This window comes from Echiichthys vipera (assembly GCF_963691815.1).
Source record: "Echiichthys vipera genome assembly, chromosome: 17".
In the NCBI taxonomy this organism is placed as follows: Eukaryota; Metazoa; Chordata; class Actinopteri; order Perciformes; family Trachinidae; genus Echiichthys; species Echiichthys vipera.
The window spans coordinates 13,583,814-13,609,021 of record NC_139842.1 but is presented as its reverse complement, the minus strand read 5'-3'; the positions used below and the strand labels follow the sequence as shown (position 1 = coordinate 13,609,021).

The window sequence follows — 25,208 nt, the reverse complement described above, 5'->3', positions numbered from 1 at the left end:
TTGGTTTCATGCCAGCTGCATGATAGAAACATCATCAACACACCCTCATGCTCCCTGGGAAACCTCCGGACAATGACTATACTACTATTATAATACGCTATTCACATATGCGCTCAATCGGACATTAAGCAGACTTTGTACTTAAGCACTGGCAGAGTCAAGTCTGTTTAAAGCCTGATCTAACTGATTTGGACATTTGCCTTCTCACATACAGCTCCTCCAGGTAATTTCTTAAGAATTTGAGGTTATTCTTTGCTAAGGAAAGTGACCAAAAAGAAATAGTCTAAAAGAACAAAAAGACAGACAATGCTCCAGACTTTATATTATTCCTGTGATTATCATGGGTTAACATAAAAGATTATGGGAACTCAAACCTGACAGTGTTGAAATCTAAGTGGCATTATTTCAGTTTGGACAACTGTGAAGATGCCTCCGGGATGCCCTGTTTAGTCATTTGCTTAAGCTGATTGTGGTGCTAAAGTGGACCTAGAAACACTTTAACTGTCTATCAGTAGCTACACCACAGTGCCATTACATCTAGTCTATACCTCTTTCTAACAGTTCACATCTTCACAAGAGGACTGTTCAAAGGTTAGGTCAGTAGTTCAGCAATCCTCAGATCAATGCAATGAACATTTTAAGGGAGACAAATATCGTGTATTGTATATTTTTTTTGAGTATTTGTATAGGTTCTATCAAGTGTTCACTATTGTAACTCCCTTCTTATATTTCATAAAAGAGATCACTTTTTAATATAATGACAATGTTGTATGTAATGATGTCTTTATAAAGGATGTTTTTAAAGGACCTCTATTTCACATCCCACCAGAGAAGGAAAGGTATTACTAATTGTAATTTTATTCTGTAACATATTTTTAACAGAAAAAAAACTCAAGCTACATTGGTAATTTACATATTTATTTTGTTATGTAAATCATATTTATAAGTGCTATTTTCACAGAGAAGTGATTCTTTGTAAATTGTAAATACATTGCTGTTTTTCTCTTTGTGGTGATTGCATGTCTTTGTATCAGACCGAAAAGAAAAGACATATTACATAATCTACAAGGTAAATGCCGCTGTGTATTATTATTATTATTATTATTATTATTATTATTATTATTAATGGTAGTAGAATAGGTATCAGTAGTATTTGCACAATTCTCATTCCCATTTTACACTAACCACAAACACCTTTAGCAGGAGGTAAGGTCAACAACACCCTCAGGCTGCCAACACAGTTTGTCACCATTTTGACATATCTGATAATAGATATGAGGCTAAGTGGTGGTTTAGTGTACACAAACTTTCCCTCAACAAGGATTGTCAACACCCTATATTTTAGCAGCTTTTGTTAAATCTCAAGAAATGTGGTAATTCTCCAAATACAGGAAAAATATTTCAGAATAGGTACAGTGAAAGTGAGAAATATTTTTGTTTTTATTTTATTGAAAATGACCCATAACTAATAGGAAATTACTTGAATGAACTCACATTCTTAATCTTAAATAACCAGTGTATAATACATCTTCTAATACCTAAGGTGTTATATTCACTGGCATGTCCCTGTTTTGACACCCCTCACCTTATGCTGTTTTTATGATAAATGGACTGCAGTTATTTACACAATGGACTTTACAATTTGCCTATTAATAATCTATTAACACATACACTTACACCTCGATGCATAGCACTGGCCTTACCATTGCCGTAATTGGGATTCATTTTCTTGCTCAAGGACGGACATGTGGTCAGGAGGAGGAGCTAGGGATCGAGAAGTTAACCCTGCAATTAGTGCACGAGCCGCTCTACCGGCTGTGCCCCAGCCATCTCTACACACAGATCAACCTCTGATTCTGGTGCAGATCTAAGTATGTCACAGGCTTAGTTTAGGTGACTATAATGTGCAAAACACTTATACACAATTTCCAAGAGTAAAGAGTAAAAAGGCACCTAAAAAGGTTCTCAGACCTTTCAAGGACTTTCCAGACCCAATTCCCTGAAATTTAAGGACCTCACAAGGCATAGTTTAAGATACAGATGGAGGTTAATAACTGAGGATTTTTTTTAATGAGAATTAGTGAAACATAGCCTATTTACTAATGTTAACTAAAAAACATATCAAAATAACTACATTTTCTATTCATGCACAAATTATATAAATTCAAGCACTTTCGCAATGACCCATCTACTAATGTCTATTTTCAAATTATATTTCAAGGCCTTGATTCTTTTCCCCTCAAATTCATAAACTTTCAAAGATTTCAAGGACTTGTGGGAACCATGGGCAGCCTCTTACAGTACAAACAGATTAACGTTTCAGCCTACTGTGTTTTCATTAGAGTCAAAATGGACAAAGATATGTTTACAACACATCGTCAAGCCCTACTACTGGACTGGAACTAACAGTACCGCAGCTTCTGTCCAGTCTCAAGTATTGACCAATAGGAATATTGCGAATGAGTTGTTTTGGGTGATATTCTCAGCTTTTAGACATGTTCTTCTGCTTAATGGTTTGTGATAGATTTTTGTGTCAATAATACTGTTGTTTCCCTTTTAAAGTGTTAAGTCTAGGAAGCAAACAAGTGAAAGTGAAAGAGGGATAGTTAGTTAGTTAGATAGTTACATAAAATCAGTCAACTCTCCTACCTCTCCATATGACCATGATATCGTAAATGTATCTTTTCTGAAAAGCAATCTTGGAAAAGAAAATGTTTTGAAGTGAGGTATGGATGCATGTCTTTTCCCATAGACACACAGCAAGACAAGCACAGGATTAGGCAAATGCAGGGAGCTAATTAATGGAGTTTGTAGTTTGGGCAGGCCATACAAAAACAGGACATTGAGGACATTGGACACATAGGCTGTATTTATCTTTTTCTGTTATCCAGTCCCTTTAAAAGGCAGTCAATATATCCATTTTTTTCTCCCTCATCTAAACTGAATCCCAACATTCTCACATACAGCAAATAGGTAGAAAAGGATTTAGCCGAATTATGCAAAACTCAAAAAAATCACAGCATACCAATATCACAGGTTGTATATTTTAGGTAACTACTCATTTATATCCCCTTCCCTCTAACATGCATCACTCAAATGTGCCATCACTTGTGCATAATCATCCCTCTGGACCTCTATGTAATTTCTGCCTGCAATGGGAGTCTTAGCCTCCCTCCCTGTCATTACACTGCGTATAAATGCCAGTTTCTTACTAAGGGTGCTCCAACTCAGCCTCTCTGGGTGCTCCCTAGAAATACGACTCTCATACTGCCTGCCACATGTAGCCTCCCACCCCAATGTGGAATATAGACCCCCTATTTATAGTGCTGGCGAGGCCTGTAACCCTGGGCTCGGCACAAACTTTCCTTTAAACAACCACCCCTTGCAATCCACTGAGTGCACACGGGAGGGAGAGGGTGTGTATTTGTGTGAGTAAGAAAGAGTGGGAGACCAAGAAGTCCAAGAGGCAAAAGGAGACGGAAACTGCAAGAGAAAGAGCAAGAGACAGACTCAACCGTTGAGTGATTTTGATGGGCAGTGAGGAAATTACGAAGACCAAGCCAGTGAGTAATGATCTTGACTGACAGGGCAACAAACAAGTCCACCTGTTCGGCACCGGGGGCTTTTGTTTTTGGAAGAATGATCTGTGGATATGACTTTTAGAGGACCTTACTTCGCTTTTCACTTTTGATACACTGGACAACTTGGTGATTGAAGAGAACAAGCAAGGGCAAAAACAATATTTCTGAGGCCATACGCTACAGCTGCGAGTAAGACCAGGATCAAGTTCTCAATCTCTGAAACATTTTGAAAACACTATAAATGGACTACTTATGTTATATGATTTACAGAAAATATACTCTGTATGCTTAGTTTATATTCTTGTGCATTACTTTATGAACAAAAATATATCTTATTTCAAGGTCTGATAAATTATTCTTTACTATAACAAGCTACTGTAAAAACTTCTACACAACAAGTGTATAAATGTAACTTGATCTCAAGCACACCACTGTAATTACAAAGCAAGTTCAGGGGAGAATTACAGACATTTGTAATTAAGGACCATCTATAAAAAGGCAACCAAGGAAAGGGCCTCACCCTTTCCTTGGTGAGGTCTGTGAGGAAGAAAGAAAAAAAAAGACTAGGCCACAAGGACACCAGGACAGAGAAAAGGACTTCAAGAATCAAAGAAGAGCAGCTGCTTCTGGGAGACAACACACACCATGGATTCTCATGGAGGACACTACCTCAACAAAGAAGCTGTGTTATCACCTTTAGGTGCAGCCCGAATATGCCAGCTGCTACTTGGTTGCACCGTAATGGCCCTTGTGTCCCACAGCGCAGGCTACAGCGCCACCTACGGAACCTTCTGCATGTTTGTGTGGTGCTTCTGCTTTGCCGTCACACTGGTTGTGTTCACCTTGGACATCACGCGGCTCCACACATGCATGCCCATTTCCTGGGATAACTTCACTGTGGCCTTTGCCATGTTGGCAACGCTCATGTACATCACTGCCTCCGTGGTCTACCCTGTTTATTTCCTCCAAACAGAGTGCCCTGATGACGGCTGTGAAGTCCAGATCTACCGCATTATTGTTACCGTCTGCTCCAGTGTCTGCTCCTTCCCCTATGGTGCTGAAGTGTTCCTAACTCGAGCCAAGACGGGGGCTGTGGTGGGTTACATGGCCACTGTATCTGGTCTACTTAAGGTGGTGCAGGCTTTTGTGGCCTGCATTATTTTCGGGGCCCTGGCCAATGACAGTGAGTACACCATCCACATTGCCACCCAATACTGTGTGGTGGTGTACAGCCTGTGTTTCTCTGTCACCGTCATAGTCGTCATACTGACAGTTTCTGGTCGGACCTCTGCCCTGCGGTTCCCCTTTGACCGTTTTGTGGTTGTCTACACCTTCTTTGCTGTGATCCTGTACCTCAGTACTGCACTGATCTGGCCCATCTTCAGCTTTGACAAAAAGTATGGCACCACCACTCGTCCTGAGGACTGCCCACGTGGAGATTGTCCCTGGGACAGTAAACTAGTGGTGGCAGTGTTCACAAACGTCAACATGATCCTATATTTTGTAGACCTCATTTATTCCCAGAGGATTCGCTTTGTCTCCAGCTCTGCTGTCTAAAAAATGATGATTGTTTATACTCAAAAGACAAAGACATAAACTTTGCACATCACAGTCAGGTCTCTGTGAAGGACTCATTCCCTTGGATCCATAGATTCATGGTGTCTTATCTATGTGTGACATTTTTTTATTATCAGTATTCATTTAGCATTGAGCCTGTAGGCAGCAAAACTGACAGTATTACCCCATTGTACAAGGCCTTTCCCCAGTTCTGCAGTGACCTACCAGGGAAAGACTGCCAGGTGCACCGATGAGCTGATCTCAGCAACTTTGTCCAAAGGAAGAAAGTCAATCTCAACACTAAGTCCATCCCGCTCCTCCATATTCCTTTGGTGGTCACACACAGGACAGACCTATGCGAGTGTGGGATACAATTTAGAATATCAGTGTTATGTAAGTCAGAGTACATGGGGATAACAATTTATTTATGTATTAATATATGTATTCAAACGTATGTAAACATTCAAATGGACAGTCTCATAGAGATGGATAGCATGTGTTAAGTCTACAGTTTGCACTGAACATAGCTTTTGGTTTTGGCTTTCTCACATTTTTCCTCATATGCCAAACGTTGAAGTTCATAGGATTATTTTTTTCATCCACTGAATGTTAAATGTATCTGATACATGATTTTTTTGAAGGCAAAACTTTGACAACGGTATTAGGTTTTATTGCATTTGGGATAAGCACAATGATGTAGTGTAATATCTATTATTTTGCTATATTTCAGATATTTCTGATTCCATGTTTAATAAAATATAAATCAGTGTGTTGTGTTGGTCTTTTTCATTTCTGTACCCTTTATTTTATATCAAGTAGGCTAGGTCTTAATTGATATGTGAACCTTTACTCTCAACTTCCAGAGGACAGAAGACTCCTCTATTTATTGCACAGTGACACCGTAAATCTCAACTGAATATTGGCAAATGTTCAAAACAAAATGGAAATTGGTAGTTATGTTGATTGTTAAATTTGATTCATAGCCTTATCAAATCAACTTAACATACCCTATTTCAATATTTGATAGTGCACTAGATCACTTAGGCGATAAATCTGTTCAAATATGTGTTATCTATAGGTGTTTCATGAAAAGCATTTTTTCTTCAACAGCAAATAAAACTAAAACATTCTATGTCAAGTATGTTCCTTCTGCTCTATACCTTAAATGTTCTCTGTGTATGTGTTTTATGATGCTCCTGTTGAGGGCCACAAGCCGAAATGTGTCGGTCTTAAAATAAATGAGTGTGGCGGCCTGTCAACCAAGGTGCTGCAGGAGTTTCGCCTCTTCCGACATTTTGTCCCTTCTCTGTGCACCCTGAAAGTGGACTGAGTAAAATTGCGCAGTGAAATATGTTCTACAAGTGTACAAGTGTATAATGAAACCCCAGAATATAACTTACTCCAAGCGGTTGACTGGGCCACAGGTTAGCTTTCTGGGTCACGCTAACTCTGGCTCCAGAAATATATTCCCTGTCATGCCTTTCAAGCTTTCCACCACCAGATGTAGCCAATTGCTGGCATCTTCACAAACTGTTCTGCCCTGACTCCAATACTAACTACTCCCTTCGGCACAACCTGATGCAACAACGAGTTTTTCGGCTTGACAGAACCCGCCCTAGAGTTTTGCTAACGCCGCTGTGATTGGTCAAACGTGTTCTCGTGTGGCCTTAATATGCAATCTTATTGGCTTCCTCTCCGTTCGGTCAAATGTATCTCAACAGGTACAGTAAGTGCGAGACAGCTGGGCCACGTTAACAGTGTTGTAATTTTCAGGGGTTTCTGCTGCTGGATCGATCGGTCAGTCGGTCAGGAACTTTATTCGTAAGTATTTCCTCTGTTAATGTATTTACTGTTGGCTACAGCAATACGGCAGTCGTTCGCTTCGCTTCATAAGGAAGTACAAGTTTGTTTACTACTAAGACACAGCGTACCCAGAGCTGTAATGCGTACCAGTTGTTAGACGCCGTCATCCGTCTTCTTTGTTGAGCTAACATGGAATAATGCTGCTAAAGTTTCCAACTCTTCGCACACACTCTCACACACACAGGTAGAATGAGTGTGGGTTTCATAGGAGCAGGCCAGGTGGCCCACGCTCTGGCGAGAGGCTTCACAGCTGCAGGTGAGTTCTGTTGAAACCGCATAGACTGTATAATGAGTTCCTAAGACATGAACATTAGCATGTTTTTTTTTTCATTATTCAGATTTGACTTGTATTGTTGATATATGTTGATTGCAATCAGACACTGAAATGATTTCTGGGGCATTTGTGTCCCCTTCAAGGCGTGATTGCCACCCACAGAATCACAGCAAGTTCCCCAGGCACGGATCGACCCACAGTGCAGGGACTGCGGGTAGGTAGACAATTAGGGATCGGGTGATCAATTCTGTAGGGCCTACTCCATCAGTGCTTCCGTTTAAATCTGAATATGTTTGGGGGTTTTTCTAGGTGTGAAACACCCCCTTCCTTTCATGTCATGGATTCCTTCATCTGTCCTGCAAAGTACTAAAATATGTAATTTTTACAGAAATTAGGTGTCAATTTCACCACCAGCAACAAGGAGACGGTGAGCAAAAGTGATGTGCTCTTCCTGACTGTGAAGCCCCACATTATTCCTTTTGTACTGGATGAAATTGGACCAGACATCGAAGACCGTCACCTTATTGTGTCCTGTGCTGCAGGTGTCACCATCAGCTCTATAGAGAAGGCAAGTCATAGCCATCTTCCTTCCTGTGTTACTAACCGAACACAGATTGTTAATAGCAGAATTGGACCATGTCGGCAACATTTTTTTGCTCAAAACTCAATCCTTACATGATTTGTTGGATAATTAGCGTTAGTGTGTACAGTATTTAATCTAGATGCATATGAAGGTGATACAGACAAAAATCTCCAAAGCACTGTTTACTTAACTTTAACGCTGTTTTTAAGGCCGGGAAAATTCATTATTAAAACTATAATTTTATGAAAATGAAAATCCCAATTTATTTTTAAATGTTATGACATGGTTTTAATCATCAATCATCTTTTATGTACTTCTCAGCCCTACATGAGGTTTCTGAGAGTATGGCTTTATTGTGTATTACAACATGAGGCTCTCACTGCATTTTTGCACTCACACACTGCAGACCCTCAGGCAGAACGGTCACATGCTGTAACATGACATTGGTTAGCTGCTTGAACTTGAAACACCCATGCATTTCCATTTCATAAAGACTTAAGATGTTTTGTCTTTTTTTAAAAAGTACATAGCAGACTAAATCAGATAAAATATCACTATTGTATTAAGTAATGGATAAACTTTGATCCGTGTTCATTTAGTTAAAAGAAATAGTTAAAAACTATAAATGATCCTCTCAGCCCAACTTTTTTCCCAATTCCTTCAGTACATTGTTACATTTCCTTACAGAAGCTGAAGCAGTATTGCACTGATCCAAAGGTAATGCGGTGCATGACAAACACTCCAGTGGTGGTGCGCGAAGGGGCCACTGTGTATGCCACAGGCACCCATGCAGAAGTGGAGGATGGAAAGCTTCTGGAGCAGCTGATGGCCAGTGTAGGATACTGCACTGAGGTAGAAGAGGACCTGATTGATGCCGTCACCGGCCTCAGTGGCAGTGGTCCTGCTTACGTGAGTTATTTATATAATGTCAAGTGTGTTTTTATAATTGTGCCTTACCTGTAGTGAAAAAAATGTGGATTGTTTTCCCTCAATCAGTCACCCTAACACTTATGATTGTGGCCTGCAGGCGTTTACAGCTGTAGAGGCTCTTGCTGATGGTGGAGTGAAAATGGGCCTGCCCAGGAGACTGGCTATACGCCTCGGAGCCCAAGCCTTGCTGGTATTACCTTTTAATTTTGAAAAGCAATTTGTTACATGTATGTGCTTTCTTTGATGTTTTGTGGTTCCTGTTTTATTATGGGACTGCAGGTTTGGGTTGTTTTAATTAAGTTTTTCAAGCTTTGCTGTGATGTATGCACCCTCTCACTCACTCTGGTGCATTTGAATTCTGATGTAAACAATGTGCACTGTCCCTGTAAAATGTATAAATCCAGTTACAATTTTTCCAGGTGTCAGATGCAGTCCGTCTTGCTTGGTTCTAGAAAGAGTCTGTATACAGTATCATTCAATATACCACAATGTGTACCGTGTTAGTCTAATGTGGCTCTCCCTTTGTGTTTCTTTAAAGGGGGCTGCTAAAATGCTTTTAGACTCAGAGCAGCACCCCGGGCAGCTCAAGGACAATGTGTGTTCACCAGGGGGCGCCACCATCCACGCCCTGCATGTCATGGAGAGTGGTGGCTTCCGCAGCCTCCTCATCAATGCTGTAGAGGCCTCCTGTGTTAGGACTAGGTAAGTTGATAAGAAAAGTGTGAGACAAACAAACTAACAAATCATATTTCCTGTCATAGGGATACACAAGAAATGCTTTTAAGGTAATTGTCATATTCAAATGACCAAAGGGTGATATATTTCTTTTGAAGTTTATAACTCAGACAGTAGATGGAGCTATATGCAAATAATGTTACAATGAGAGTTTTGTCCTTCTCAGGTTACTAGTAGTTGCCTAGTGATAGGAATAGATTATTCTTAATATGTATGTTTCATACTACAGTATGTTGTAAATGTCTTGTGCTTGTGCATTTTTCTGAAAAAGGGAACTTCAGTTTTTGGCCGACCAAGATTCAATCTCTGCAGCTGCCATTAAGAAGACAACTCTGAACAAAGTGTTGCAGCAGCCAGGAGTGACTGCAGAGGCTGTTGGAGTCAGATCTCATGGGATCAGTATGTTCAACAGCAGTAAATCCAGGACCAAGAAGAAGTGATCATTTTAATGTCTGTCACATCAGTGGAGGTGCAGTATATAAATAAACCACTACTGGCAGATTATTAATGGAACATAAGCCAACATAGATTACTCTCAAGATATTCTTTTTTTGTAGTGAAATGCATTCTCAGGCTGGACTATAATACAAATTTAAATATATGTGGTTGATGCGGTTTTCGAAATCTTAGAGAGTACACTGTCGGTCAGTCCCTTCTGTAAACTTTACTAAATAGCAATGCAATTAAGTAGCATTGAAGCAAGCTCTGAGCCATGGTGGTACACTTAAACTTGTATTCATGCAATTTCACAATTACCTTGATACAATTTTCAGTTTGCAAAATTGTATATTTTATGATGCAATGAAACTGTGAGAATGTTTGCAGAGCATTTTATTATTAAATATGAATATATTTATATTTTTTGTTGAGATTTATTTGTGTGAATGTGCATTGGCAAGTGTTGGATTCAGTAAATGCCAGTAGAGTAGTTACACGACAGTCATTAGCAGCTACAATGTAAAAATAGCTGGTATATTTTTGGTTAAACATCATTTTCTTGTGAGGAAAGAAGATCCTTCATGAATGGAGGCACGTGACCAAACACGATGACGTCTGGCTTCGATACAAGAGAAAGGAATCAACAAGGAGAGCACGAGCTGGCAATTGGGAGCGCTGCCGCTTCTGTCAGTGAAACCGAAATTTTACTCTCTAATGTTTGCTCACCGTCGTGACGGTGTAAGGAGAAGACCCTGACGGCAGAAAAAAACTTCCGAGCGTCATTTTTCAGTCAGGTGGGTCTGTAAACCAAACAGAGTCGGTGTTGTTATGCTGAGTGTGCATGCCTTCGCCTCGCCGCTGACAAGCTGGCCGCGGCTATAGCTTCATGGGTTAGCATACCTAGCTTCTTACATGTATCCTCGTCAAGGTAGCGTGATTTACAACCACACTTGGTTTTCAAACTTAAGTGCTTCAAGTTACTCAAGCGGTTAATACTCGTGTTCGCATGGGTGTTGGGTTTATTTTGAAAGCTACTACCGGAAATGCTTATATAGGCATCGCGAACTGGCAATGGTCGGGCTCCTACTATACGGAGATGGCAGCTATGCTTTTGTACACACTCATCAGCAGCGAGTATAACATGCCATTCAGATTTTTGGGTTTCATTTAGGGCTAAGCCGTACCATGCCCTACACGGTGATTTTTTTTCTTCTCCCGGTTAAAGGAATCGCTCGTGGTGCTGATGTGCCCCAGTTATAGTAGGGAGGCTGGAGCACGGGGATTTCCTCGCCTGCTTGTTTTGTAGGCGGGGAGTTGTTTGCCACTTTCACAAGCAGGCGTTGCGAGGTTGGAGACAAGAGTCGTGGAATGTCCAAACTGAAACTAAGGTTGCTTTTGTGATAAATAGTTTGCCAAGTGTCCACTGTGTCACAGCGCTTCTTCGGGGGTTTGTCAACTCATGCGCTTCTCGCTGTTCAAACCTGCTGCTTCATCACCTCGTTGTGAAAAAGAGGCAAGAGCAAGCCGAGGCAGCGGTGTAGCGACATCAGGTTGGTTTCTCAATATTTCCCTCATGACATTTTTATCAAACATTAATGTCATTCTTAGATCTGAGCAATGTGTTGTGCTTTTGTGCAGCTTATACATTTCATGCATGGATTTCATATGTTCGGAACCATCGTTTCGGACTGCATTGGTTCACCTGAAGTGACAATTCATTTAACCATTGGTTAAATTGTAACAATGGCAGTGTCAACCCCGCCGTCCTTGGCTTTAATAGCACAGCCAGGCTGTTAACCACACTATTATTTTATTATCAGAGCCAGTAAACAAGCGGCGGTATTTTTTTTATCATGCTGAATCATCATAATGATCTATTTAGACGTTCTCAGAATCCACCCCGAAATATGGCACCACCGGACAAAGGTCTGCTCCGTGGATAAGGGTCGATGTTTATCACCAAGCCGCTGTTATTTCGGAGATGAATCGAAATGGTGCTGAACTGTCGTGCAAGTCAGTCATCAAGCCATGAGCATCAAGTGATGACCATCATGCATTTATCAATAGCCTCATCTACATTCAGCTGAGAATGTGCGTTTTATTGCAGTGCTGTCATGATGTACATCAACAAACCATGGTGTGAGTAGCCTACATTCAGACTAAGTGCTTAGATGTCAACTGCGATGTCAAATCCATTTAAAAAAATGCATGATAAGCAATATATTATGCCTGTGTTGTTATAATGGAGTCCTGCAATAAGTGACTGTTTAAATTTGGTCATGTGTAATTATGGGATGTATAGGAAGTTGAAAACAACCTCTTATGTAGTCATTACAGTATTTGAAATAAAATGCTGTTGTAGAAAATAAGTATATTGGTGTGTATGGTGGGCTTTAAATGCATTTTATTTGTGTTATTGATATAGCATGTGAAATACCATGGGACCATGCCAGCATTTTGTGATATTATTGTATGCGGTATAACACTTCAGTTATTTTATTTTGGGTTGGCAGAGGCTCTTGTTTCCCTGTGTGTGGCATGATGAAATCCGCTGCCCATTAGAGTGCAGGCTTATGGAGGGCAGGTAATGAATTATCCATGGAGAATCTCTGTGCAATTTAAAAAGTCACCTTGGAAACTGTTGAGCATATATAGGCAGGGTTAAACAGATAGAAGTTGCCCATTCTTGCTCAGATATCCAACTTGTTTCATCATCTCTGTTCATGCGAGCAGGGCATTGAAGTGTGTTTAGCAGACAGGCCAGCCCTACATCAGAAGCTCGGCTTTGCAATAAAGCGTAATGCCCATCTCTGCCTTTCTCCACAGGTAACAAGAACAGATGAGGGCCCATATAAGAGCCCGATGGGGCTGGCAATGGTGTGTGGATGGAGGCAGGGAGTGGTGGAGATCAGCCCTGAGATTTATCGCCTCTTGCATTGAGATGGCGAAGATAAAATAAGGCTGGATACCATAGAGGTGAACCGAGTGCACAACTCATAGCCAGTGGCGTTGCTCAGACTGGCCAGGCAGTGGAGGGTGGAAGAGGATATTTGAAGTTGATGAAACACGAAGCAATACTTTACAAAGTAAAGACAGTCTGGCCACCAACACCTCTGTATGGCCAACACAGCTGTGTCTTGGGAGTAGTTACGCCTATTCAGGACAATTAATAGCCTCCAGAAAGGAACACAAATGTGGGATTTGTCCACAAAAGTGCTGCTTAAGCTGCACGGGGAAATGGGAATGCCTGGAAGGAAAGGAGAAAAAGATCAATATAGTTTTTTTTCACCCTTTTTTGCAATAGGGAGGGAATGTTGGTGATGAAACCTCTTGCAAGTGTAGTGCGGATTATGATTGCTTAGCATTGCGATATGCTCGCTCCACTCAAAGTAATACTTTCATCCAGACAGAGTAGCAAGTGTGTTTGATGAATTTCTGTTTGGAACTTGAGTTAGACTTGGCATGTTCATTACTGCTCTATGTGTGTTCATAATTTAGATTAGCCAATATCGGACAGAACATGGAGAGCACAAGCATAGAGCCATGCACTGGCTGCTGTTTTTCATGTAACCTACTTTTTTCTGGGCTGCTTAATGTTAGAGACACATCAGTGGTGAACTGACTCAAAAAACAAGTGATTTAACCATATCCATATTTGTGTAAGAGGCTAAGTCAAAATAGACCAGGGAAGAAATTGTAAGTTTTCAGTATTGGGAGACTATGTTCTGATATGGTGTTGGCTGGATTTGTATAAACATTTCCAAGGAGGTTAAAGATAGCAAGACCTTGTTCTAAGATAAGCAGTGTATAACCCACATTGCAAAGGATCTCAGGCAGATCATTATACTACCATTAGTACTGTCTGTAAAATAATACATTCTTACTTATTACATAACTATGACTTTCCTGAATAAATGCCTAATGTGTGTACTCTACCTGATTAAATTATGCTATGCATGCAACAGGATCCAGCATTCATAGTTCTGATTACGTGTCTGATCTAGTCAATTTCTTTTTATCGGCACCAGTAGACAAATTGACAATTCTAATCTAAATGTATAAAAGTTGAGGTATTTATTGACAAAATGGGGGGGGGGCTACATGAAAGAAAACTGTGCTTGGGCATCTCCATTGCTGAATGCAACACTGAGCTATTATTTGACATTTATGATTATGATGATATCATTCAATTATATATTATTTAGCTAAAGCTCCTTTGAGGTTCAGTTTCTTGCTCAAGAAATGTAATATTTCAGCTCATGTGTGGACGGACAAACTGTGGGCTTTGGGGATATTGTGGATCTTTTTTTACCCATTCTACTTTCTGTGATATAAGTCATTCTTAAGCTTATGTTCAGACTAACATATGTGAGGAACTGAGAGGAAGTTGAAAGTATTGGTACTGAGTGCATTATTATTATTAATTCAGATCGCATTCTGGAGTGACGTAATTTTTTTATTTATTTATTTTTGGACATTGAGTGTGAGGCTCCATCAAATATCCTGTCGGCAGACATCATCAATCACTTGCCATAATTTGAACTGAGCGGTGGCAATGTTATTAATAGAAATTAGCATCCTTGTTACTTACAGCCCAGGTAATAACTCTGGCTAACTGACTATATTTGAATCAAAGCACTCCACAGGAAAAATGAGACGATTCATTTCTTTATTTTATTTAATTTTTTTATTCAGTGATGCTGCTGAGCTCTGTTTGTTTGATGGCCTTATCACAGACTTGTGTTTTAATTGAAGATAATCCACCTAAAATCATAGCTCTGCAGTGGTTACAGTCAAAGGTGGGAATTACTCCAGCATTATTTTACTTTAAAAAGCTTAAAATGTGTTGAACTGCTCTCGTTTAGCCTTCCGTGCTGTAAAGGCTACGTTGTTGCTGTTAGGTCAATGCAATATGCATTTGATATGTATGCAACCAGTGTGGTAAAGCTCCTGGATGTATTGCCAGTGTGTGGGTTGCCTGCAACCCTTACTTCCTCTGCCAGCGCAAGGCCGAAGTATCAAGAGCTATTCTCTTCCTGTTTAATCAAGTCCTCCAGGCAGATACAGTGGAAGGCCAATGAAGTCTCTTCTCTTGTCATACTGCTTGTACTAACAGAGCAGCTCCGAGAGTAAACAGCAGCAACTGAGCTTGGAAATAGATTCTGCATGTATCGAAACATTGGTTAATGCAAACCAGTCTAACCCTCTAAAGAGTCCCTCTAAATAAGCTTCACATTATCAGTGATACAAAATCCCTTGAGGGCGCTGTGATTCATGTTTTCACTTTAAAAACCACATGAACTGGATGCAAATTCCAGACATAAATGTACCACATGCATTGTATAGTATACAAACTTCCAAATGGGATTTATTTTTAGAGCCAGCATTTATCATAGCAGGCCTACATCACGTTATGGTATCCATTTTTACAGTGCGAAAAATAATCTACTGTGATCTAAAACTGTAGAGAGAAAAAAAAAAGATCTATTTGTTAGAATGTGCAATATTAAGCACCAGGAAACAAAATATAATTACAGAATATTGTTTTTCTCTTTCTTTGTGATTGATATCAAAGAGAGCAATATTGACAAACATCTGGAGGTTAACCAAAATTCTGACAAGCATAACAACATAATTACTATGTTTGACCAGATAATTAAGCCTAAAACCATTCTAATATTAGTTTAGAAAGAATTTAACTATTTTGCATCTTGGTAGCCTGGCATCCCCAGACTAATCCGTAAATGTATATTACCTCTCAGTCCATTTTCAATTTCCAAGGGGCGTTTTAAAATGGTGCAACTGGATGCAACAACCAATCCAAGCAAGAAACATGCCCTAGCAATTAAATGTGAAATACAACCAATCACAGCAAAGCGCTGAGCGACACATGCAAGTTGGGGCATTGCTTGGTCCATTTTGAAGCGGGAAAAAAATAGAAAATTAAACATTTTAGGTGAGAAATTGGAAACGCAATAACAGAAGCTTTTGATTTGTTTTTAGTGAGCCTGGTAAGTTGAGAACGGCAGTTACATTTAGTAACTATGACACTTCTCTGTTGTCTTAAACCCGCCCCACATGAGCTAAAAGGTTGTGATTGGCCCGTCAGATCTCAAGTTGCTGGACATCTGTCTGAATTGGAGGGACGAAAATGAAACATGACCTCAGCAGATTCATAAGGGTACCAGGCTAGTATTTTATGTTTATTATCTCTTTACATTGACTTCTCTTAATGAAGGTATCAAAATAATTATATTATAATACAAATATGCAAAAAAGTCCAGGGTGATGGTTGTTCAACCCTTCAATTATATTCACTGTAATTGTTCTAAGGGTCAGTCCTTCCAAAAGGCAGGCAAAGGATTTTGGTTAAACGCTATATTAGAGTTTCCCGAACCTCTACTGGTCTGAAGTATTTTCTTAGTATTTCCCCTCTACTACAAGCGTATCACATTTCCCTGTGAAAGCTGCTGAATGATTTCCCCTCTCCCTCTTTTTGTCACTCTTATTTCACGCTCTGAATACTTAGTAGTTAATAGCTTCCCTCCCCTCTTCCCATCCTACCTTTCTCTCACACAGACACACTCGCCCACTGTTTTCTCCGCACACAAGTTTACACCAGTCTTCCAGTAACTCTTCCAGAGCTATCAGAGGAGTCTGATTTTTAATTTGCGGTTAAATGGCGCCCAACATATGCAGCTTGCTTGATAATTGACTTCACTCAGCTGAAGGGAGGAATGATTAGATCTGAATATCAAGACAATCTCTTCGACTCTGAATTAGAAGGGAGTAAAAGTAGTGGCTCTGATCAGGCATGAAGTGTTGAGAATGGCTATTTATGGCATACAGGGTGTAAATGTTTGCTGTCTGCATTGCATCTCACTCCCAAAAGAGCAAGTGGACAAGAGGACAAATAAGCACACGGTGTATATTAATGAGCCGAAGCATAATGAGAACATGCTGACATGTCTTTTATTTTTCACACACTTATCTCCTCATTTGCTTCTCAGTATCTTTGTGGTTATCACCATTCTGTTTCCTGTGGAAAGTCTGTGATAATGGAGTGAGAGGCTACAAGTCTCATACATTATTGATCAGAGAAGCTGAATAGGTGATCATACCAATTTCACATCCAGCTCTCTCCTATTGTCTTGTGTTAATCGTCTGCGATGTGCAGGTTTAGCTCAGACACTGAGTGTAAAAAGGTGCTAAGTCACTCTCTCTTCTGTCTCTTTATTTACAATCACTCTCTTTACTCTCTTTTGGGCCATAGCTCATATGTCTCTTATTGTGGCTGTACAAACCTTCACAAATCTGGGCTGGTCATAACGAAGAAAATAAATATTATAAATTAGGCATATTAGCAACATGAGCCACATTCTGCGTCTGCTCTTTTGGAGTGAAATGCATTGTTTGGTGTGAGATGATATTCAGCTGTTAGTTTCACAGAACTGAGTTGCCATTGTTGGAGGCTGCCTGTGCCTTTCTGAAAAGTCTTTCATCAGCATGCACCTCCACTGTCTAGTTTTATTCACTTCATTAGCAAGCTGCCAGTGCCAAGAGCTTGGGCGCTTCTCTTCAAGAATTGATCATGACAAGTTAAATGTATATGTGCTTGTGTGGTTTATCGGTTATGGTAATGTGTCTGTGTGCTGTGGATACTTGTGCATGTGATTAGTCACGTGATATGCAATTCACTGTCATGTCTCAGTTAAGCCTGCACCCCGTTAGTTCTCCCCAGCCATGTTTAGTATTCAGAGAGCATGCACTGTCGTAATCTGGATTCTGAGGCAGGTTGCGGGGGTTTTTGTTTGCTCTTATGGCCCTGATAATCTTGTTACACCGCTGTCAAGTGGAGCTGGCTATCCCTGCAGCCCTGAACCACCATGCATGCCACCTCCAGTACCAGAAATCCACCCCTCCCCCCATGTCACCCCCCCACCAACCTACCGCCATTTTGAGACAGCCGTTGATGGAAGAGCCTTGGATATATCCTTGAAGAATCACCTCTTGAGCATCTTTATTCTGCCTCCCACCCCCGCCACTGTCTCCCACCCCCACCTTAGGCGGCGAACGACAGTGATAAATATTCATCAGGGGACACAGTGCGTTGATGCTGTAGCCTCGGTTCCCCCTCAACAAAGGTTCCCCTAGCTAATGGTGTCCATCCTTGGCAGCCCCCCTGGAGAGATTCTGTGGAAGGGATGAGATCATTAAAGCATGACACGGGCTCAAGGCCCGACCTATCATGTCACATCAGCATTTATCCCACCAGAGGTTTTTTTCCCCTCCTCTTGAGTCTAAACCTAAGCCAACCCCACCTTCGCAAACTGCCCTCTGTAGATTAAGATGAACACAGACAGCCTTTGAAGGTTGGCTGGGTTGCTCTCGTCGTGTTAGTTCAACTTCACAACTTCCTAATTGGCACCTTGGTTTTGGTCCTTGCTGAGATCAGTATTTTTTTTTCTTAACCTGTTCTTCTCAAGCTCCTCCAAATGTGCAACGCATGCATTTTTTTTTCACAAGGCTGTTAGCTCTCCCTCTTTTCTTCTCACCCTCTTTTTTCCCCTATCTTTATTTCTATGTCCGTCTCTCTCACCATCCCCTCCTTCGCTTTTTCTGGGTGACCACACTCAGCGATTTCTATTTCCTGTGGGTGTGATGTCTCTCCTCCACAAGCAATCAGCTCTGATTTGTCAGCGTTCTTCCAGGCGATTCATAAAAATTCAGCAAGCACCTACAAAAGACGTCTGTGTCCCTGTACTCGCTCCTACCTCTACTGCCCCTGTGCGCCAAACTGCAGCTTTCACCTCCTGCTCCTTTTGCTAGACACAAGACCTGAAGTCATTAATAGCAAGTATTTGTACAAGGAAGACATTGATGTCTATTGTCCTCGTTTGCTACTGTTAAGAGGGGGAACTTGTCAAATGCAAGGGCACTCTGTTCCTATCAAATCAGAAAATTTCCCTCCTTTTGTCTTTTTTTTTTTTGGCGGGGGGTGGGGGGGGGATAACAGGTCCTGTCTTTTAATCTCTGTGTGTTTGTGTGAGCATGCCTCTTTGTCTCTGTGAGGTATGACGTGTCTGGTAGTGGAAGGGAGCAGCTGTGCATTGGACCTTGTCTGTGTTGTGCTGCCATGCCCTGTCATTGGTAGCCGTCTGTTGGCAGCAGCCTGTGCTAGAGGGTTGGAGCCTGGGCTCAATCATTCAACAGTGTCATATGGTGCGCTTTCAGCCATGCCAAGCCATGCCATGCCTGCTGTGTTACCCTACACAGCTGTATGATAGAATACACCTCTACAACCTGGACAATGTGCCATTTCTGCATTTTCAAGATTCCAACTGGTTGTGTTGATTCTGGGCATCTGAGGGGGAAATGACAGGCTTATATGAAATTTGGAAAAAGCAGCCTTTTTTCTACTTTCATCCCAGTAGCTAGCTATTAGTGGAGTACTTTCCTGTCTATTTGTCCATTATCTGTGCATCATCAGGCAGACCATTATCCCATTATGTTTTGCATCTGTGGTCCAAATGCTTACTGGAAATGAGTCACCACAAAGGCCGGTGAAAGGTAGGTGTTACTATCAGTCAGCTATTCATAGCCAGCCCAACAGGGATGAAAGTATCACATTTAAAAAGTCCTCCACAGAATGTGAAAGGCTTTTTTTTCATTGGAATCTGCTGCATAGGAAAACATTGCTGTTTTATGAGGAGCCAGAGGACTATTTTTTGAAGTGAAAGCATCAAGAATGCGAGTCACAATCTGACCTCATGTTATGTCCCCAACCTGTGTGATAGTGTCGTATTCAGGTCATTTTTAACAAGCGTCTGTCTTTGCCTGTTTGGCTCAGGCGACTGGTCCACCTGTAGCACAGTTTTGTTGCCATGGAAATATCCTGGCCATCTTAGTGCACTTCAGAGCTACGCCCCCCCCCCCCCCCCCCCTCCTACAAACTGAGCATACATATACAGTACATGATGTCTATCGTAGCGGGGCATGTAGGCTATAAACACATGTACACACTTACAGTAATACTTTTTAGGATTCCTTTTTTTTTTGAGGGGGATTCTTTTGTTTCCAGTTTTGATGCTAAAAAAGTTGTAAATTCCCACATGCATTTGTTTATGTGCTTAGTACAAACACACACTGCTGGGCTGTGTAAATCAGCTTACAGAGGCAATGTGCTGGCTGGGTTCACTGTGGTGGGTGCCTGTGTCGCTGACACAGCATTTACTGTGTGTAGTGTAAAGCACCCAGGGCCACAATTGAGCTTGTTTATGTGTGTGTGTGTGTGTGTGTGTGTGTGTGCGCGTGCGTGCATGTGCATACTTATCCTGTGGCAGAGCTCACACAGTGGAAGGCACCCAGCGTTCTGCCTGTCTTAACAGCAGTAGGTTAGATTTCTCGTCTGCACGGCTTCTTTTGGTGTTCCCTCTGTACTGACATGACAGAATAAACTGCAGTGCAGTCCTGTTGTTCTGGATGGTAGCTGAGGCTCTGCAGTAGTTACAGCATATCCCTTTTTCATTGATTTATAGGATTATAGTCACACACCAGCCAAATCTAGACGAGTTTGACTGGATAGCTTGTACAGTAGATGAAAGCCTGTTCTGTGTCCCTCTGTGATATATTTTAGCTGAGGTTTAATGTACAGTAGAAAGGCGGAAGGTTTATTTTAGTCTATCTGCATCCTCTGCCGTTTCTGAGAGACTGCACTTAACAGAAGTGACTTGAGTTTTGTTTTCCAAGAAATTGTACTGAATTGCTGCCAGCCAGCTAAATGTCATCCTGCGTGTGACTCGCCACGGTGCTGTTTGAATGCAGTGCAGGATTCAAGTGCGAGACCAGCCGTGGAGGGGGAAATGCAAACCACCAACATATTTGTTCATAGTGACAGGTGCAGTGATAGCCCAAGTACCACTCACTGAACAGACTTGGCATGACTTTCAAGCAAGTCATAAGTCCTTGACCCACTTTGTGCCTTGTATTTGAAGGACTTTGTCATGCTGTAGCATCTTTGCAAGAAAATACTTTCTTGTGTATTTTAAAGAAATGTTCTTCCTCCAAACATAATCTGGGGTTCTATATACTGATGGTGACTTTTCTTACCCACAGACCAACCAGCAGTGCAGGTGGATACGGCTCTCGTGGCATGACTACCACAAACAAGGGAAACAAGGCCTTGAAGGTAATTAGCATGTATGGCACAGAATTTAATTTGTCAAATAATTAACAATTGTTAATCAATTGTTAAATGCACATATAGAGACCACCTTTAACTTCTCCCCATCTCCAGGTGAAGCGGGAGCCAGGTGAAAATGGCACCAGCCTGACAGACGACGAGCTGGTGACCATGTCAGTGCGGGAGCTGAACCAGCATCTACGGGGCCTGACAAAGGAGGAAATCCTTCAGCTGAAGCAGCGGCGGCGTACCCTGAAGAACCGAGGCTACGCTGCCAGCTGCCGGGTGAAGCGAGTCACCCAGAAAGAGGAGCTGGAGAAGCAAAAGGCTCAGCTGCAGCAGGAAGTGGACAAGCTAGCCACAGAGAATGCCAGCATGAAGATGGAGCTGGACGCACTGCGTTCAAAGTACGAGGCCCTCCAGAGCTTTGCTAGGACTGTGGCCCGCAACCCCGTCACCTCAGCCAGGGGACCCATGGCATCTGTCATAGGACCCCTCATCCCTGGTAAAGTAGCTGCCACCAGCGTCATCACTATCGTCAAATCTAAAACGGAGGCTAGGTCGTAGTAGCAGAAAGGTCGGTATGAAGAATTTCCGAAAACTAGGTCAATTACGAAACTAGTCAGTGCATTATAACACGCTGCAGGATTACCTGTGTAAGTTCATGGTTTTAACCCTTGACACTAACAATATGCTTCCCAAATTCACTCAGCAGTCTGTACCTGTCAACGGACATATTGTGCTTTAGGGTGATGCAATCAAATCATATGATTTAGGACATCACAGTTGGTTGCGATTGCGCCATATTGGAAATACTGCAACATTTCATTTGAAAAGCGGATTGTGGATACAAATAATCAAGACAATATTGGGTGGAAAGAGTACAAAGTGGAATCAAAATCAGAATGCCAATATCTTGTTGATTTTTCATAAGGTACTGTGTGTTTGGTGTTTCCGTTTCCTTAAGACTGAGCTCTTAAGATTTTTCCGTCCTAAGAATTGGCATTTGTAGAGTCTCACAACCTGTGAAAAATTCATTTTTAAACATTACTCACCCTGAACCCATTTGCTTGTTATTATGCACTGACTTTTGGATTAATAACAGTCACAAACTCTTCGTATGGATGCTACAGATGTCTTCAAAACAGCCTGACTAACCCAAAACTAGTAAATTAGTCCAACTTGTGATTTCGTTGGTCGTCTGTCAAGAATACAAGCATGAAATAATGCTCCCAAATCTAGCATTCATTTCTGTTTATCTGTGACAGGCTTTAATGAACTTGTCATTATCAATATGACTGGTAGATGCAATAATATATGTATGCACTGAAAATACAAAGAGGTCTTGCATATTTATGGTTACGTGGAAACGTGAAAAATGATCAGCAGTTCTTAATGATATTGTTCCAGAGCTGAGTGCCATTCCAATATGACAAGATTCTTCTACAATATTTGAATGTTATAACAGTAATATCCTCGTGTTTTGTGGGGACAGTGGGATCCACAAACATTTTGAAACATAATTTTTGCTCATAGAGAAAATATGTTCAAGTTGTTTTCTTTAAAAGATATATATATAGCATTTTTTTGTAATTACTTGTTGACAGGGCCGTCGTATATTTCCAAAAGAAAATCTTTACACAAGCTTTACTGTTTCAATTGTTAAGGTGTAGAAAACTTTGTCTAATGTTGAGTTCTTGGTTTTTATTACTACAGTAGGTAGAATACCTTCCATTGTTTATAGAAATACAGATAAAGAAAACATAAAAAAAAAATATCATGTGACATCTTTTTTGCAATTGTACCGAAAGTGGCTTACTATTGAAGTCTGATAGCTTTTTTCTAGTGACTAGGCGCGTACTGTGGGGTAGCGCGTGATGTGATAAGTGATGTGTAAGTGACAAGTTGGCAGTGTCGTTCACTGTATAGATGTCAATGCTGTGCTATTTAAAACAAATCTGTAGAGCTAAACTAGGTGGTGTAAACAAGGTCAATTGTCTTTGTGCGTATTGGCATCTGTGATATCCTCCGCTTCCTTGGTGTAAGTTACGAAATCATATTTGTCATTAAGAGTTCACCCCATTGAGCCATGTAAGACGGAATTGGGTGCCACTTAATTGGTTTGAATTAGATCCGTCAAATTTCACTTTTTGACAGACTAAAGGAAATGTGAAGTTAAAGGTTTTTTCCTCGTTTGTTGTTGAGACACCATAGCGATAACATTGCATCAATGAACTTAAAGGGAAACCGCCAAATGGTGCAGTATCACTTGTGTAAATTTACCCACTGGTCTTCAGATTGTCGGATTAAAAGCGGTCGTGTTTGGCTGAGGGTTTGTCTGCACTAAACCCCTGCTTGTTTTGCTCAGGACAAAACAGGTCACTCTAAAAAAATGAAAAAAACATTGTAGAGGGAAAGGCAGGGATGGCAGCTCTGTTCACGTTTTTTCTCCTTTTTATTATTATAATAAGCATGTCATAAAGGGCTTCAATCCACACTCAGAAAGAGACACAGCAAGACCACGTTAGAATTACAATCAACAACTGCAGCCAGCAGCGCTCCTTCTGTGCCAAGTGTCGCGTCACTGTCCTGCTCCTCTAAAAAGGAATTTAACAGTGGGGCAGTTTTACACCTCAAGGTGAAAGTAGTTGTGTAATGACATTAACAGAATGCACTTCATCCAGATTCACTCTCCTGCTGGTCAGAATGTCTTATAGTGTCAGTGAGATGTTAATCAACTGCTACTCTCAAAACTACGCCTCAGAGACCTGGGTGCTGGTTATACTGTCTGTGCGCACGTATCCTGTCCTCAACATGCTTAGCTATCTACATTGACTGGTTAACTGTGGGAAAAATATATATCTGACTCTTGACATAGCCCAGTATCGATGTTGGCGTCCTTATTGCTGTGGCAGTCTTGTGGAGTGAATCTTTTTCGTGTCAAGTGTCTTTTAAGGTGTTTGAGCGGCACCGTCGACCAATCTTTCAATCTCCGCTAGAGATGATGACTCTCTTTCTCACACATACAGGTGTACAGTATGTAGCTACAGTAGGTATTAATGACCATTGTGAAAAAGTGACCCTTAATATGCAACTCAGTGGAAAGGTGTGAAGGAGTAGATGTAAGAGTAATCAATATTGTCAAAGTGACTATGGTCTGTTATTTAATAATTCTTGCTGTTTTGTAGGTTTTTTGCAAAATGTGTTTTCTTTCATAATTTTTTGCCCTCAGATTTTCAATCCCTAAATGGAAGCGCAATTGGCCCTTGTTTATGGTAGCTAACATGTTTAAATTGTAATAGTGTTCAGTGTTTTAAAAGGAATCCTGGGACAGTTGCACTCAAGCCTTACTCGCTGATTACTCTGGTCTTAAATTAGCTGAATAACCGGATCCATGAATTGGACTTGGATATCTGACTGAAAGATATTACTTTTATATACATGTTTGTGCACTGAGTGAAATGGATGCTACAATAGATTCTGTCACAAGGGCCATTTGCAATATTGTGTGTGTGTGCGTGTGTGTGCGTGTGTGCGCGCGTGCGTGCGTGCGTTGTACGTTTGAGGTTCCTCTGCTGCTACACCAGTCATTAATGCTCGTTGTTTGCTGTAGCACCATCCACAGCATTTCTCTTCTCATTATATGTTGAGTGTGTATTTGAAATTGATCTTAACACTGTAATTTATTCTGCAGATTAAATTTTTAATTGGTTATGGCTTTTTTTTTTCTTGTTTTTTGTTTTGTTTTTACAAGCAACATGCTAGAGAGGATAAATAACAGCACTTGTGTGGAATTGAATAGCTCTCAAGCTTTGGATTTCAAAACGGGTGACTGTGCAGGTTTCCTGCTCTTTCTCCATGGAGAGGGTCTGTGTTTCAAAGGTATAACAATCTGACTAAAGCGAGTAAAACAAAGTTGATAACCTGTTTTTGTTATTTTTCTGTATGGGTTGTAATAAAATATTGCAGTACTTTGTATGAAAACAGACAATAGTTAATTATAACTATTTATAAATTAAATTATTGTACTTTTTGCAATCTGTAGATAAGTACTATGTATTCATA

The 25,208-nt window shown here is 40.9% G+C and overlaps 3 protein-coding genes across 4 annotated transcripts; all 3 read left to right on the top strand.

The window, feature by feature from the left end:
- The first annotated feature begins 3,424 nt into the window (after positions 1–3,424).
- myadml2 (myeloid associated differentiation marker like 2) lies at positions 3,425–5,906 on the top strand. Its single transcript, XM_083930649.1, has one exon. The coding sequence runs from the start codon at positions 4,227–4,229 to the stop codon at positions 5,136–5,138; it is 912 nt and encodes a 303-aa protein (XP_083786775.1). The 5' UTR covers positions 3,425–4,226; the 3' UTR covers positions 5,139–5,906.
- Positions 5,907–6,843: 937 nt separating this feature from the next.
- On the top strand, positions 6,844–10,373 carry pycr1a (pyrroline-5-carboxylate reductase 1a). Its single transcript, XM_083931057.1, has 8 exons — positions 6,844–6,959; positions 7,186–7,257; positions 7,419–7,489; positions 7,664–7,843; positions 8,546–8,767; positions 8,886–8,978; positions 9,327–9,490; positions 9,795–10,373. Exons 2-8 carry the CDS (start codon positions 7,191–7,193, stop codon positions 9,961–9,963), a joined length of 966 nt encoding a protein of 321 aa, XP_083787183.1. The 5' UTR covers positions 6,844–6,959; positions 7,186–7,190; the 3' UTR covers positions 9,964–10,373.
- A 233-nt stretch (positions 10,374–10,606) lies between these two features.
- On the top strand, positions 10,607–25,043 carry LOC310959613 (transcription factor MafG). Of its 2 annotated transcripts, none has more exons than XM_083931040.1 (3): positions 10,607–10,755; positions 21,077–21,149; positions 21,258–25,043. In XM_083931040.1, exons 2-3 carry the CDS (start codon positions 21,114–21,116, stop codon positions 21,708–21,710), a joined length of 489 nt encoding a protein of 162 aa, XP_083787166.1. In that variant the 5' UTR covers positions 10,607–10,755; positions 21,077–21,113; the 3' UTR covers positions 21,711–25,043. The 2 variants fall into 2 exon arrangements, with proteins under 2 accessions (XP_083787166.1, XP_083787167.1); XM_083931041.1 differs by lacking the exon at positions 10,607–10,755 and adding an exon at positions 11,109–11,511.
- Positions 25,044–25,208: the final 165 nt, after the last annotated feature.